Raw genomic sequence first — 13244 nt, forward strand, 5'->3', positions numbered from 1 at the left:
GCAGATTGAAGAGAAAGCTTTTCTAGAAGTTTGCCTACCCTGCCTGAGAACATTTACTGCTTCCTCCTCACTACCACTCCAATCATAGCCTGGCCATACCCGCTTCCCAGGAGCATGAGGAAGAGTTGCTGTAGCAGCCAAATGTGTTTTGCCCTGTTTCAGAGCATTCCCCAGTGCCACAGAGGGCCAAGAACTGAAGATTTTCCTCAGTCCACAGTAAGTATATCACCACCCATAATGTTCCCATCCCTATCACTAATATGCTGAGGTCTAATGTGCCCTGGAGTTTTAATAATCTATATTATAGAAATGGCTAACAGCCTGAAATAGATTAGCGCAATAGGACTTCTGACACTGTACAAACTAGTCCCTGTCCCAAAGACCCTGCAAAGTGAAAGACAAGAGGTAACAGGTGGATGAAGTAAATAAGCAGGGGAAGGAGGTAACAAGACTACAAGAAGATATTTTCATTTTCCCTGAGGGCTCCCACTCCCACATGCACACACTAGTATCAACTAGTGAATTTCTACTATAATATCCTATAAGTGAAAGCAGTAATTTACTGGAGACAGAAAATGAATGAGCTGAGGGTGACAGGAACCCTGGATTGGATGCACTCACTCCAATTTTAGCTTTTCCCTATTCCAGCCTCCCAAATTGTGATTACATCTGCTGGTTGAAGAATAGCAAACCTACTTTTCTGGGACGATAAAGGAGGACTTTGGAAAAATTAATAAATGTTACAATATAATATTCATAAGCAGGGTAGAACTTAGATGCTAACAAAAACTGAAAATGATAGCAGAATATAAATGTAGAGGCAGCTTAATTTGTACCCAATAGTCAATACCCAAGATGGTTTGTTCTCTTACCTGCTTCCCATCTAGTGTTACAAGTCTCTTGACAATGCCTGAATCTAACTTAATGGCTTCTGTGATGTCAGTCAAAACCTGTTCAAAGGAATGAGCAGTCTTTTTATTCAACAGAATTCTCACAGCTTTCCGTGGCTTCACGCCACTCCGAATAACAGTCACCAATTTGGGTTTAATGAAATCTTTATTCTCCTTCACTTCACTTTTCATCGATGTCAGAGATGTCAAGGATCGAGCAGACTCAGTCTTAACATTCACAGACCAGTTTGGATTGACATTCTTGGTATAATCAACTTTGCGATATGGTTCACTGGATGCACATACATAACTTTCACCTGAAGGGGGCGGGGGAAGGAGAGAGAAAGACATTGTGATTTAGGATTTTATGTTAAACATATTGTTCAACTATTCCATACAGTCTCCAAACTGACAATTTCTTGTCTGAAGCAGTGCTATGCATTGAGTTTCAAATATAATCTACTTGCCCAATTGACTCCAATGTAAACCACAGTGATATGCTAGGTAAGGGCCTCAAGAGTCCCTTGTTAGAAATTCTGCTAACTCAAACTGAAGGGAGAGTTGGAGAGATTTCTCTCTCTCTCTCTCTCAGAGCTCCCTTTCTACATACTGCTGAATTATCTCTACAGAATATTACATTCTTGGGACACACAAAAAATAAAGTAAAATAAAAGTAACTTGCATACACCCACTCACGCCACCCCGTAGAATGTACCCAATAGGGGGAACTGGGCTTCCCTAGTCACAAATTGTACACTGTGATATTCTAGTAATATACTTGACTAATTTTCAGGAGACAAAGCCTAAGAATTTGCAGAAAAAGTGTACAACAATATTAGTTAACTTGCTTTGTGATGTTGCCTCCTTAACACCTCAGATTATTGGAAACATGTGTAAATAGGAAAACAATAATAGATTATGTAGTCCTTCCTCCCTCTCTTGAAGCTCAAACAAACACTCTAGGCTTTTTGTGGTGGCGGGGTGGGGGGGGCCGGGAATTTTATAACAGTCTCCTGTTAAAATATTGACAGCATATGGCTTGTAAAATACATATGCCCTACTCTAAGATAATAAATTCAAAGGAAGTCCAGTAGTTTCCAGAATTTAATCATTCATGGGGGAAAAAACCCTAAAAGTAAGTATAGGTCATATATGCAACTCTTATGCTTTATTGTTACTTTGCAGTGTCACATGGTTGACAGAATTTTGTTAGATCATTTCACACACCAGAGAAATGGAAAAACTGCTGGAGGGAGTTATAAAGAAACAGTAACAGAACTCTAGACTAAATGATGGTAATTCTCTGGGGTTGTATTAGTATGCTAAATTAACACTGGATACAGAACAGTCAGTTTTCAATAAATCTATTCAAAAGGTTTCAGAATATTCTGCTGAAACCTAGGTTTTAAATTTGCTCCCAATGGGCCTTTTTCTAATTTGAAATGAACATGCAAGCTATAATAAAGTGTTTGTAAATATTTAATCGTTTTATTAATAAATGATGACTGAGAATCATGCTACATGTAGAGAATTCAAAAGTGCAGAAAATTAGATACATGATGTTACACTTAACTATGGATATGCTAACACACTTATGTAGACTAATTTCCATTACAAAATCCTCTTCTTTGCTCCCCTACAACTTTGACTTAAAAAAAACTGACCTGGCCTGAAAGTTGCATTGTTTTCCCAAATAGCAAAAGAAACTGTAAATTTCCTTCACAGGTTGCAGAAACAAATTGCCTTTGAATTACTATGATTTGAAATTTACTTGTCCGTTTTCTTAATCCAGTTGAAGTGACTTTTCCCTTTCTAGTTCACTGGAAAACAAACTCCCAGGAAGCTTATTTAACTTGCTATATTTGAAGAAAATAAGTTGTAATTAAGTTATTAGTTATTTTTGTTCAGCATAATTTGGAACCCAGTTCTACTCTTTGATGTCATTGGGGACTGATACCATTGTGGTCAACAGGAACATATCAGACACTATGCATTGGCAGATTGCAGTTTAGAGTCCTTTTATAGCTGACAGTTTGAAGATCTCTGTTAATACCAAAAAGTGTCATATACCATATCTCATACTAAAAGGAGGAGAAGTCAGAGTCAATGTCTGCAGCGTGTCTATGAAATGTATCAGGAGGAAATATTTAATACATAGGCTTGAATTTCACACACACACACACACACACACACACACACACACACACACCAATAATAATCCAAATTTACAGATAGGTAAAGAAAATTGTTCCTTGAGAACTCAGAGTTTAAAAAATATTTACTTAGTATATTTTGATAAGTGATGTTGACAATTTGTGTTTTAACGGTTATAAAGCTTTAACGTTTTGAATCTCAATGTCTATTGTCATTAAATAATTATCTAACCCAGCCCCATTAACCAGCTATAACGAAAGAAGGACAGAAAACTCTTGTCAAACTTCCTTCCCCACTCTGAACTTTAGGGTACAGATGTGGGGACCTGCATGGACACTTCTAAGCTTAATTACTAGCTTAGATCTGGTATCACTGCCACCATCCAGAATTTTCAGTGTCTGGATCACTCCCTTTCCCCTCCAAAACCTTCCCCTCCCTGAGCAGCCTTGAGAGACTCCTTCACCAATTCCCTGGTGAGTCCAGATCCAATCCCTTGGATCTTAAAACAAAGAAAAATCAATCCGGTATTAAGAAAAAGGCTTTTAATTAAAGAAAAGAAAGTAAAAGAAAACCCTCTGGGAGAGATTAGCATACCAGCTACTCTCACAGACAACAGATTCAAAACACAGAGGATGTTCCCCTGGGCACAAATTTAGCTACACAAAAAAATACCCAATTTGATTCTACCTCTAATTGCATAAGACAGGTTACAAAGAAATAAACAAACCTATTTATTCCTTTCTAAAAACTTACTACTCTGATAAGAGGCTGGTTCCTTGATCTTTTTCACTCTGGCTGAAACTGAAACTCTAAACAATGGAAAAACTTCCCTCCTTCCTTTTGAAACTTCTTGTTCCCCCATTGGTTCCTCTGGTCAGGTGTTAGCTAGGCTAGGTGAACTTTTTAACCCTTTACAGGTAAAAAGAGACATTAACCTTAACCATCTGTTTATGACAACTCTTGATATGGATTTAATCAGGCCACAACTTTATTATTAGATGTCTGGGACTACCTGGCAGATAAAAGTCTGCAGTGCAGGCAACTCCATGATCATTCAAGTAACTACCCGGGGCTTCCACCCACTTCCCTTCATTTTCCATCCAGGTCTTCCAACCAACCCATTGCTGGGATCTTATCATGCACTCCTCCTCCCCACCCTATAGGAGGGTTACAGTGGGCTATAAGAAAGGGGGGTTGGTTCCTTGCCATATCATTCATAGGAGTCACAATACCCCCACATACACATGCCACGGACGTGAAATAAGCCGTTCCCCATGAAATATGATCTTCCCCTGGCTGTGGGGAGCACCCCAGATGGGGGCTCCTAGCTGCAAGTCCCTGTCAGGCTGGGGAGGGACAGGACTTGTCCTTCTCCTACACGGCCACTCTCAGGGGGAGATCAGACCCACCTCTGAGTGCATCCCCCTGCTGCAGGAAGCTCCAGTGCTGGGCCCGAAAGGTTCCTGTCGTTAGAGGAGGTTTTCGGATGTGGGTCCAATCTCCTCCTGCTGCTGAGAGCGCCCCAGCTGTGAGTCCCCGCTGCCAGAAAAGGGAGCCCCACGATTACAACACTCAAAATTTCAGATGTAAAAAAGTCTGAACACATGAAATTGACCAAATTTTAAAACCTCTGTCCATGAAATTGATCAAGATGGACAGTGAATTTGATAGGGCCCTCACCACTGGTACTTATGCAGACCAATCATCAGAATATCTTGCAAACATTTCCAATGGCCATAGATGGGAAACTATATGGGGAGGGCTCTGAGTTACTACAGTGAACTCTTTCCCCAGTGTCAGCCCAGTGGGTCTTGCAGATAGTTAAAAAGTGTTCTTAAAATGTAAAAGTATGTTAGTTATATACTTAGCGGTATATGTAAAGGTGCATGTGTTGTATTAATCTGTTTATTTTAAAGTTCTAGGAGGAAATCGACACCAGTGAGCTTCCCCACTGTCTGCAATTTGGGGGGCATGTCATAAACAGATAGCTAAGGGTTAATGTCTCTTTCACCTGGAAAGGAGTAACCTGAAACACCTGACCAGAGGACAAATCAGGAAACAAGACTTTTTCAAATCTGGGTGGAGGGAAGTTTTGGGTGCGAGTTCTTTGTCTTGTGTCTGACCCACTCGGCTATGAGAGTGATTTTTCTATCTCCAGCTTTCTAATCTTCTGTTTCCAAGTTGTAAGTAAAAAGATAGGAAGACCATAGGTTTATATTGTTTTCTTTTGTATTTACATGTGTGTAGTTGCTGGAATGTGTTAAATTGTATTCTTTTTGGATAAGGCTGTTTATTCATTTTTTTCTTTTAAGCAAATGACCCTGTATTTGTCACCTTAATACAGAGAGACCATTTTATGTCCTTTTCTTTCTTTTTATATAAAGCTTTCTTTTTAAGACCTGTTGGAGTTTTTCTTTAGTGGGGACTCTAGGGAATTGAGTCTGCAGCTCACCAGGGAATTGGTGGGAGGAAGTAGTCAGGGGGAAAATCTCTTTGTGTTAGATTTACTAAGCCTGACTTTGCATACCCTCTGGGTGAAGGGGGGGGGGGGGAAGTACTTGTGTTTTCCAGGACTGGAAACAGGGAGGGTGGAGTCCCTCTGTTTAGATTCACGGAGCTTGCTTCTGTATATCTCTCCAGGAACCCAGGGAGGGAACACTCGGAGGGGGGAAGGGAATGGTTTATTCCCCTTTGTTGTGAGACTCAAGGAATCTGAGTCTGGGGGTCCCCCAGGAAAGGTTTTGGGGAGATCACAGTGCGCCAGGCACTGTACAGATTCCTGGCTGGTGGCAGCTTTACCAGGTCCAAGCTGGTAACTAAGCTTGGAGGTTTTCATGCTAACACCCATATTTTGGACGCTAAGGTCCAAATCTGGGAAAAATGTTATAACAATCTTGCAAACATTTCCAATGGCCATAGATGGGAAACTATATGGGGAGGGCTCTGAGTTACTACAGTGAATTCCTTCCCCAGTGTCAGCCCAGTGAGTCTTGCAGATATGCTCAGGCCCTAACTGATCACCATATTTGGGGTCAGGAATTTTCCCCCCAAGTCAGATTGGCAGAGACCATGGGTGTTCTTCATTTTCCTCTGCAGCATGGGACATAGGTCACTTGCTGGTTTGAATTAGAGTGAAAGGTGTATTCTCTGTAACTCAAAGTCTTTAAATCATAATTGAGGTTTTCAGTACTGAGTCAGGGGTTATAGATCTGTCATTGGAGTGAAGTTCTGTGGCCTGCAATGTGCAGGAGGTCAGGCTAGATGATCATAATGGTCCCCTCTGGCCTTAAAGTCTGAGAGCGTAAATGAATCAGGGAGCCAAAACCAGCTCCCTGAAACCCCATGCCTTGCCGTTCGCCAAGCACAGCTTGGTTGCAGGAAAGAATCTGGCCCATTCTCCATTTTTCCGTGTAATTATTTCATCATTTGAATACTCGCGTGCAGCTTCCAGTGACTTTAATGAGAACACTGTGTGGTATATCAGAGGGCAGATCCAGACTCTGATATAACAAGAGTTCTGATATGTGGTCATATCAATTTTCTGGCAAGATCAGATCACTATTTTACCCATCATAAAGAAATCTGTGAACTTATTTAAGAATTATCCTTCTCTTCCAGCAATATTTTCACATTAAGTTTGCGATATCTTTGTTGTTTTAAACAAAATGCAGAAACAAACAGCAATAATCAAACAATGAAAGACAGTACAGAGTATGGAAAAAGTCCTTACTCTATTAGATTCAGGGGTACATGCTTATTTTCTGCTAGAACCCTACTGAGCTATATGGCTGCTCTGTCTCTAAATACTGGATTGCCAAACACCCAGTGATTTGAGAGATCTTTCTTAACCCATGCCAACAGGCTTATTAAAATTATAGATGCCAAAACAGTTAAAGGAAAACACACTTCTAAATGAGCTGTAAAAACAGATGTTAGCAGATAACTATGAAGGTTTTTTTTTAAAAAAAGTTAAACTACATTTTTTTTTCCTTTTTATTTATTTATTTATTTATTTATTTTACAGACTAATTTTTTTTCTGGAAATTGTTTTAAAAAGGAGCAGATTTCTTTGTGAAATTGCTGAGGAATGGGCACAGTACAGTGGGACAAAAGGAAATATTTGTACTTTGCGTGAGAGGGAATGTTTTGAATGATTAAAGCAGAACCCAGGAATCCCAATTACCAGTTTTCTTCTCTAAACAGTTCAGCAAATTGTTTACTAGGTGACCTTGGGAAAGTCACTTGGGCCAGCATTTTCAAATTTTAGTCACTTAAATCAATATTTGGGCACTTAAGTGGCTTGTTTATCAAAAGTGAACTATCTCCAGTTCAGCTTCTGTGGAAGAAGAAAAAATAATCTCCCATTTATTTAGGTGCCTAACTTTAGGCATTCGAGTTTGAAAATATTTTATGAGCCACATTTTGGTTCAGTTCACCTAACTTTTTATATGAAGGAACTTATCCTTAACTGAATAACATCATAGAGTAGATATCTTGTAACAGTTATAAAAATACTAATATTTCCAATATCCCAAAAGAAGTGATATTACACAAAACCACTGAAATCAGCAACCTCTGGATTAAAGTATGTCAGGCAGCTATGTAACTCTTGCACTACAGTGCACAAAGAGAGAAAATTAGAAGTAGCACCATGAGATCTTCACAAATGTACCAAAAGCAGACAGTACCTTAGTGATTAAGTTTCACCCAAAAAGCTTTTATTTTCTAAATCACTTGGAATTTGAGTGACAGATGCTTTGAAGAAAGATATAGGTTTCAATATTAACATGGGTTAAACCAACAGAAACGGAGTAAGGGCCTTTGGCTTCAAAATGCTAATTCAAGTGACATTCACTGCATGTTTGCTTCCTTTCAAAAACATTCATGTATCTAATGCTAAAAAATTAACAAAAGTCAAAGTTAAGCCTGATGGCCAAGGCTTAAATTAAAGAGTCTGGAGAAAAGAAAATGAATGTTGGACAGAAACAGGTTCCGGATGAAATATATGTATTAATTTTTATAATGAAATTAAAGAACAACAGAACAGAAAGACTTCCTGTTCTTAGAATGTTACCATTATAGATTTTCCCAATGCTACCTCAACATTGCCATTACAGATGCTCATCATGATAGGATATTTTATTTACACTACACTAGTTAATATGACACACAGTTTATCAGATTTATAATGGAACACTCGTCACAACACAGAGTCTTCCTATAATATTTTAAATCTATATTAATCTACCAGAGCAGTGAAAACTTTTTTTTTAAATCAGTTCCATTTTCCAAGGTTTGAATAAGGCCAAGTCTCTAACATCTGGGGAAGTCATGGGGTCTATTTATTAGGATTTCTTCTGAGGTGGGTCAAGTTGGGGTGTTAGAATTTTCTTCCTTTGATAGGAAGGGGTAGGGAGGTTTTTTTAATTAAAATTTTTTTTTAAAGTTACAAAATCCATTTCAGACTGTGTAAAATTCAATATTTTAGCTCTACTTTGCCAAACTTCCATTTCAAAACACAGGCTGCATGCAGGTTCTTGAATTTGAAAGAATAGCCAATATACACAGGCAAAAACTGGCATAGTTCACAAACACTGATCTAACAGCCAGTTTGATACCTGACAGGCTTATTATTCGGTCACCTTAGTGTATTGTAGATTGTTTTTCAATTGTTTTTCAGTTCTATGCCTGCTCTCTCTTCACGTGGGGTCAGACTGGGCTATCACACCTGCATGCCTACACATCTGGCAAGATCAAAGATAAGAACAGAAGAGAGAGAACGAACACTATTTAAAAATGGAAAAAACTCACATCCTCTCTTTAAAATAAATGAGTGTGTGCTTGGTTTAGTAATTTAAGAGAAGAGATGAAATGTTGGCTCCATTGAGAGTTCAATGACAAAACTCCCATTGGCTTCCATGGGGCCTGGATTTCAACCAACATTCCTAAATACCATCAGAGACCTTGCTAAATGTTCTGATAATGATATTTAATTACACCAACTAAGACATCATTTTGCATGTTCTGATGGGTTACGCATGGAATTGGGAGCCAGGAACTCTCAAACAATAATCTTGGATCTGCCACTGATTTGCTTGGGCAAACTGGCAGGTTACACTAACTTCAGCTAGCACACGTAAGTGCAAATTGAAACCCCTCACTCCAGCAATGAGCAATGCCCTGCAAATAGGATTCACTTCATTGGGCGGACAGGTGGAGTTTCTAAAAGATAACAAATTCTAGTACTCTTCACCCATTTCCCACATCTGTAAAATGAGAAAAAAAACACTACCATCCAGACAGGGAAGCATTAATGTTTGAACAACACTCTACAAAACACCATGTATTCTAGCAAGGTGACTCTCCTGTGTCAAGAACGTTCTTGTCTCTGTATCTTTCTTTTGCAGAAAGAGTGGGACTTAATTGAAAGCATTTTACATTATGTGAACACTGATTATTCTGTATGTATTAATCCAGTGAATTTGATATGTTGCTATATTTACCATTACACCAACGGATTTTAAATCCATTTGAACTCAAAGTTTTGATTTCCTGAACAACAAAAAAAATCCTCTGATGCTGTGAATATTATTATCTCCCACTAAATACAAACATTGATCTGCAGAAATATTTTCCCCCAAGGTTACAATCTATATTTAAACCCATATTAATGAAATAGTTTCTAAATATCATTGAATACAATGTAACAAATGCATAAAAAGGCAATTCCACCCAACGTAATGCAAGTTTAGCTGCTTTTTCAACTTTCCTATAGAAGGTTTTCCCATTTCAGATTTATTATCTAAACTGGAGACTATGGACCAGATATGAAGGCCACAGAAATCATGGGAATCCTTTGGATCAGACCCTAAATTTCAATTCACTCATAAATGTATCATCCCTAGAGAATTAGCATGATTCCACATACTTGGAAACATAGCTATTATGTGTATGTAAATATGCTGTTGACTTTAATATTCAGTGAACTTTACATTAATCTACAGTTTGAAATATTTTAAGCTAATGCGTAAAAGCCACAAATAGCATATACATATAGCAATTGCCTTGCTGAAAATACAAAGCACGAGTCTTTAGTATACAGAAGTAGCTTTCAAACTGTGGGACATGCAACTGGGTAAGACTTTTCCCTAGTTTCTTCAAAATATTGTTGATAACATAATTTCTCTCACTAGCTGAGTGTCCTGCTCCAGCTCCTGCTGCCAGGCTGGAGGAATGGGGAACGGATGAGGAGCAAGGGGACCTGGTGGCCTCTTCCTGTGCCAGAGGTGGAGGGGGGAGGGATAGCTCAGTGGTTTGAGCATTGGCCTACTAGACCCAGGATTGTGAGTTCAATCCTTGAGGGGGCCATTTAGGGATCTGGGGCAAAAAATCTGTCTGGGGATTGGTCCTGCTTTGAGTAGGGGGCAGAACTAGATGACCTCCTGAGGTCCCTTCCAACCCTGACATTCTATGATTCTATACCAGGTCACTCATTCTGTAGGGGCAGATACAGATGTACCCCCTTGGGAGGTAGTTCCTGCCTACCAACACAGGCTCTTGCACCTGCAAACTGGTCATTGAGCCAGGACCAGAGGAGCCTGTGGCCTGTGAATGATTCTGGGGATCCTAGGGACAGGAGTATGAGGAGAGGTGCACAGCATGGATTTCTGCATCCAGTTGAGGCCACCTTCCATATCCCAGGCAGGGGATGCTCACAGGCCAGGGAGCAGTTGGGCATCTAGCCAGGATGGACTCCCTGACCCTAGGCATCCAAGGAAATACTCTCTCTTAGAAAAAGTGTGGTGCACATAGGACATGACTCTCTGAAGCAGGGCACCACCAAAAATCCCCCAAAGTTGGGAACCTCTGATGCACAACACTGGCATTCAACATAAATCATCAACTCTCCAGTTTTTAGATGGTAATATGAAATTTGTTACATAGATATTGCATGGCTGATTACAAATATAAAAGCAAACTATACGCTGATGAAAAGGAAATTTTGTTAAGCAATAAGAGGCTTATTAGGTGGAAATAATATGAGCGCGACTGAAGTAGGTTACAGTCTAGCTTCTGTATCCAGCCAAACTATTTTGCAGGAAGCTCAGCCAGGCTGCAGAACTATTTTGGCAGAAGTATGAAAGCGCCTCACAAGTTGGCATTGTAATTTCAATGGGGCATATGTAAAATCCAAAGATTTATTAGAATAGTGTTTGCAACAATCAAGAAGTGTCATCTTTTCTGTGCAGAAGTCCTCCTGGTAATAAGATATCCCCAAATAAGGCCTATGATGCTTGTTTAAAAAGACTGAACATCTGTTGACGTTTTGGACCATTATACAATCAAATAATTTAATTCGTTTCGTACTCTCTGCCTCAGAGTTTGGAGTGTTATACATGAAGAATAAATGTTACTGGCCTATAAGACCCAAGTTCCTAAGTAGTTTGCCCTTGGGTTGGGAAACTAAAAATGTCCCCAATATTTTATTCTTCACAGAAAAACCTGTCACATCCTAATCCAAGGCTTTTTGGATCCTTTTGAATGAATAGTTTTCAGAACGCCCTACAAAAATCTCAGGCTCTTGGCTATGCAGCTGTAAAAACTGATATTGCACAGATTAGAGAAAAAATGAGAGCGCTGGGTCCTGTCCTTTTATGATAATTAAGGGAGTTCTTGAGACCAACTATTTTCTGGATTCATGTAAAATTGGGATATACTATTTCCCTGATTTTAAGCAGATAAATTTATTTAATAAATATTTTGCTGTTACTTAGGTGAAACTCATGTTGAAGTCTGGGGGAATCTAAAACTGTAAGGCTGTGTTCAGAATGGCGAGGTTTAAGTGGAATATCTGCAAATCTTCCTTTGGCAAGCTGTGTTTTTGATCATGAGACATCAGAACACTTCTGGCTTGCTTCTTAAATGTGTAGCCAGTTGAAAAAATTGAAAAAAAAAAAAAAAGAATCTTGAACAGCACCACACAATAAAACTGTATGTGACCTGTGATTATATATGGTCATTAGGAAAGTAGTTTCCAAATATCTCAGTGCCTTTCATGGCATGAACATTATACATCACAGCCAACTGGCTACACATTTAAGAAGCAAGCCAGAAGTGTTCTGATGTCTCATGATCAAAAACACAGCTTGCCAAAGGAAGATTTGCAGATATTCCACTTAAACCTCGCCATTCTGAACACAGCCTTACAGTTATATTGAAGTCTGGGGGAATCTATGAGTTTTACCCAAGTAACAACAGCAAAATCTGACCCTCTGTATTCACAAAATATGATGATTCCATTCAGCTATCTCAGTTCAGAATAGATGTAATGCACTTCACTGTACTTCCTGGAGTGTCAATGAGTTTATTTTAGAGGTCTCATTATAAAATGTTTACAGTAAGTGCTTTGCCATACTTCCTATATGTTGGAAGCTGCATAATGATATAGTGGGAAACTAAGTATGAATCAGCATCCACTATCACAAGATGCTTCCATCTAGTTCTTCTAGATACCATAAGTTGTCTCCAATTTTATACACACTAATATTTAATAGCATTCCTCTTTCCTGCCCCCAAATTACAGTATAAACAATTATCAAGTACAGTAATAAAGTTATGATGGAAATTTTAATTACACAAAGTTTAGGGAATTCAAGAAATGAAAGGGCCAGATTCAGTTCTCATTACACCAGATTTACATTAAGGTAACATATCAGAATCTTCTTCATAATTTCCAGAACCCTGGTAGTTCAGTTTCCTTTTTAAATGCAGTTAAAACTTCAACCAGAATATTGCAATAATGGATCTTTTCATGTTTCTCTTTCTTGGTTTAAATTAAGAGATTTTTTTCATCATCACATGAGATGCAAGACTGAACTGCTCCAGATATAGAGCAAAGGCTAGTCCATTTACCCAAATATTAGACGCATTCAAATAAACACAGGTAACTGTGTGTGTGTGTGTTTGTTTATTTTTTAAATCAGATATGCATATCTGAACAGCCATATTTAAATTGATGAGATACATTGGGCATGTGCACTCTACTATTTTCAAATGCTTATACCATTTTTCAATATGTATTCTTTTTTCTCAGTCAATAAAGTTTACATTCCTGACTGAGGACTGAGGACATACTAATTTTTTTAAAACAAAAGAGCTTGAGTTCTCAGAATGCCAACACAAGGAGAAGCGTATCAGAGG

The 13244-nt window shown here is 38.7% G+C and overlaps 1 protein-coding gene across 5 annotated transcripts in view; it reads right to left on the bottom strand.

Moving 5' to 3' along the window:
• Positions 1–13244, bottom strand: part of DCLK2 (doublecortin like kinase 2) — a 144340-nt gene that overhangs the window by 119405 nt on the left and 11691 nt on the right. For all 5 annotated transcript variants that reach the window (XM_030564331.1, XM_030564326.1, XM_030564330.1 and 2 more), the window contains exon 2: positions 873–1207. In XM_030564331.1, coding sequence (XP_030420191.1) covers positions 873–1207 — 335 coding nt within the window. The remainder of the gene's footprint in view (positions 1–872; positions 1208–13244) is intronic.

The sequence above is a fragment of the Gopherus evgoodei genome, chromosome 5 (genome assembly GCF_007399415.2).
Source record: "Gopherus evgoodei ecotype Sinaloan lineage chromosome 5, rGopEvg1_v1.p, whole genome shotgun sequence".
Lineage (NCBI taxonomy): Eukaryota > Metazoa > Chordata > Testudines > Testudinidae > Gopherus > Gopherus evgoodei.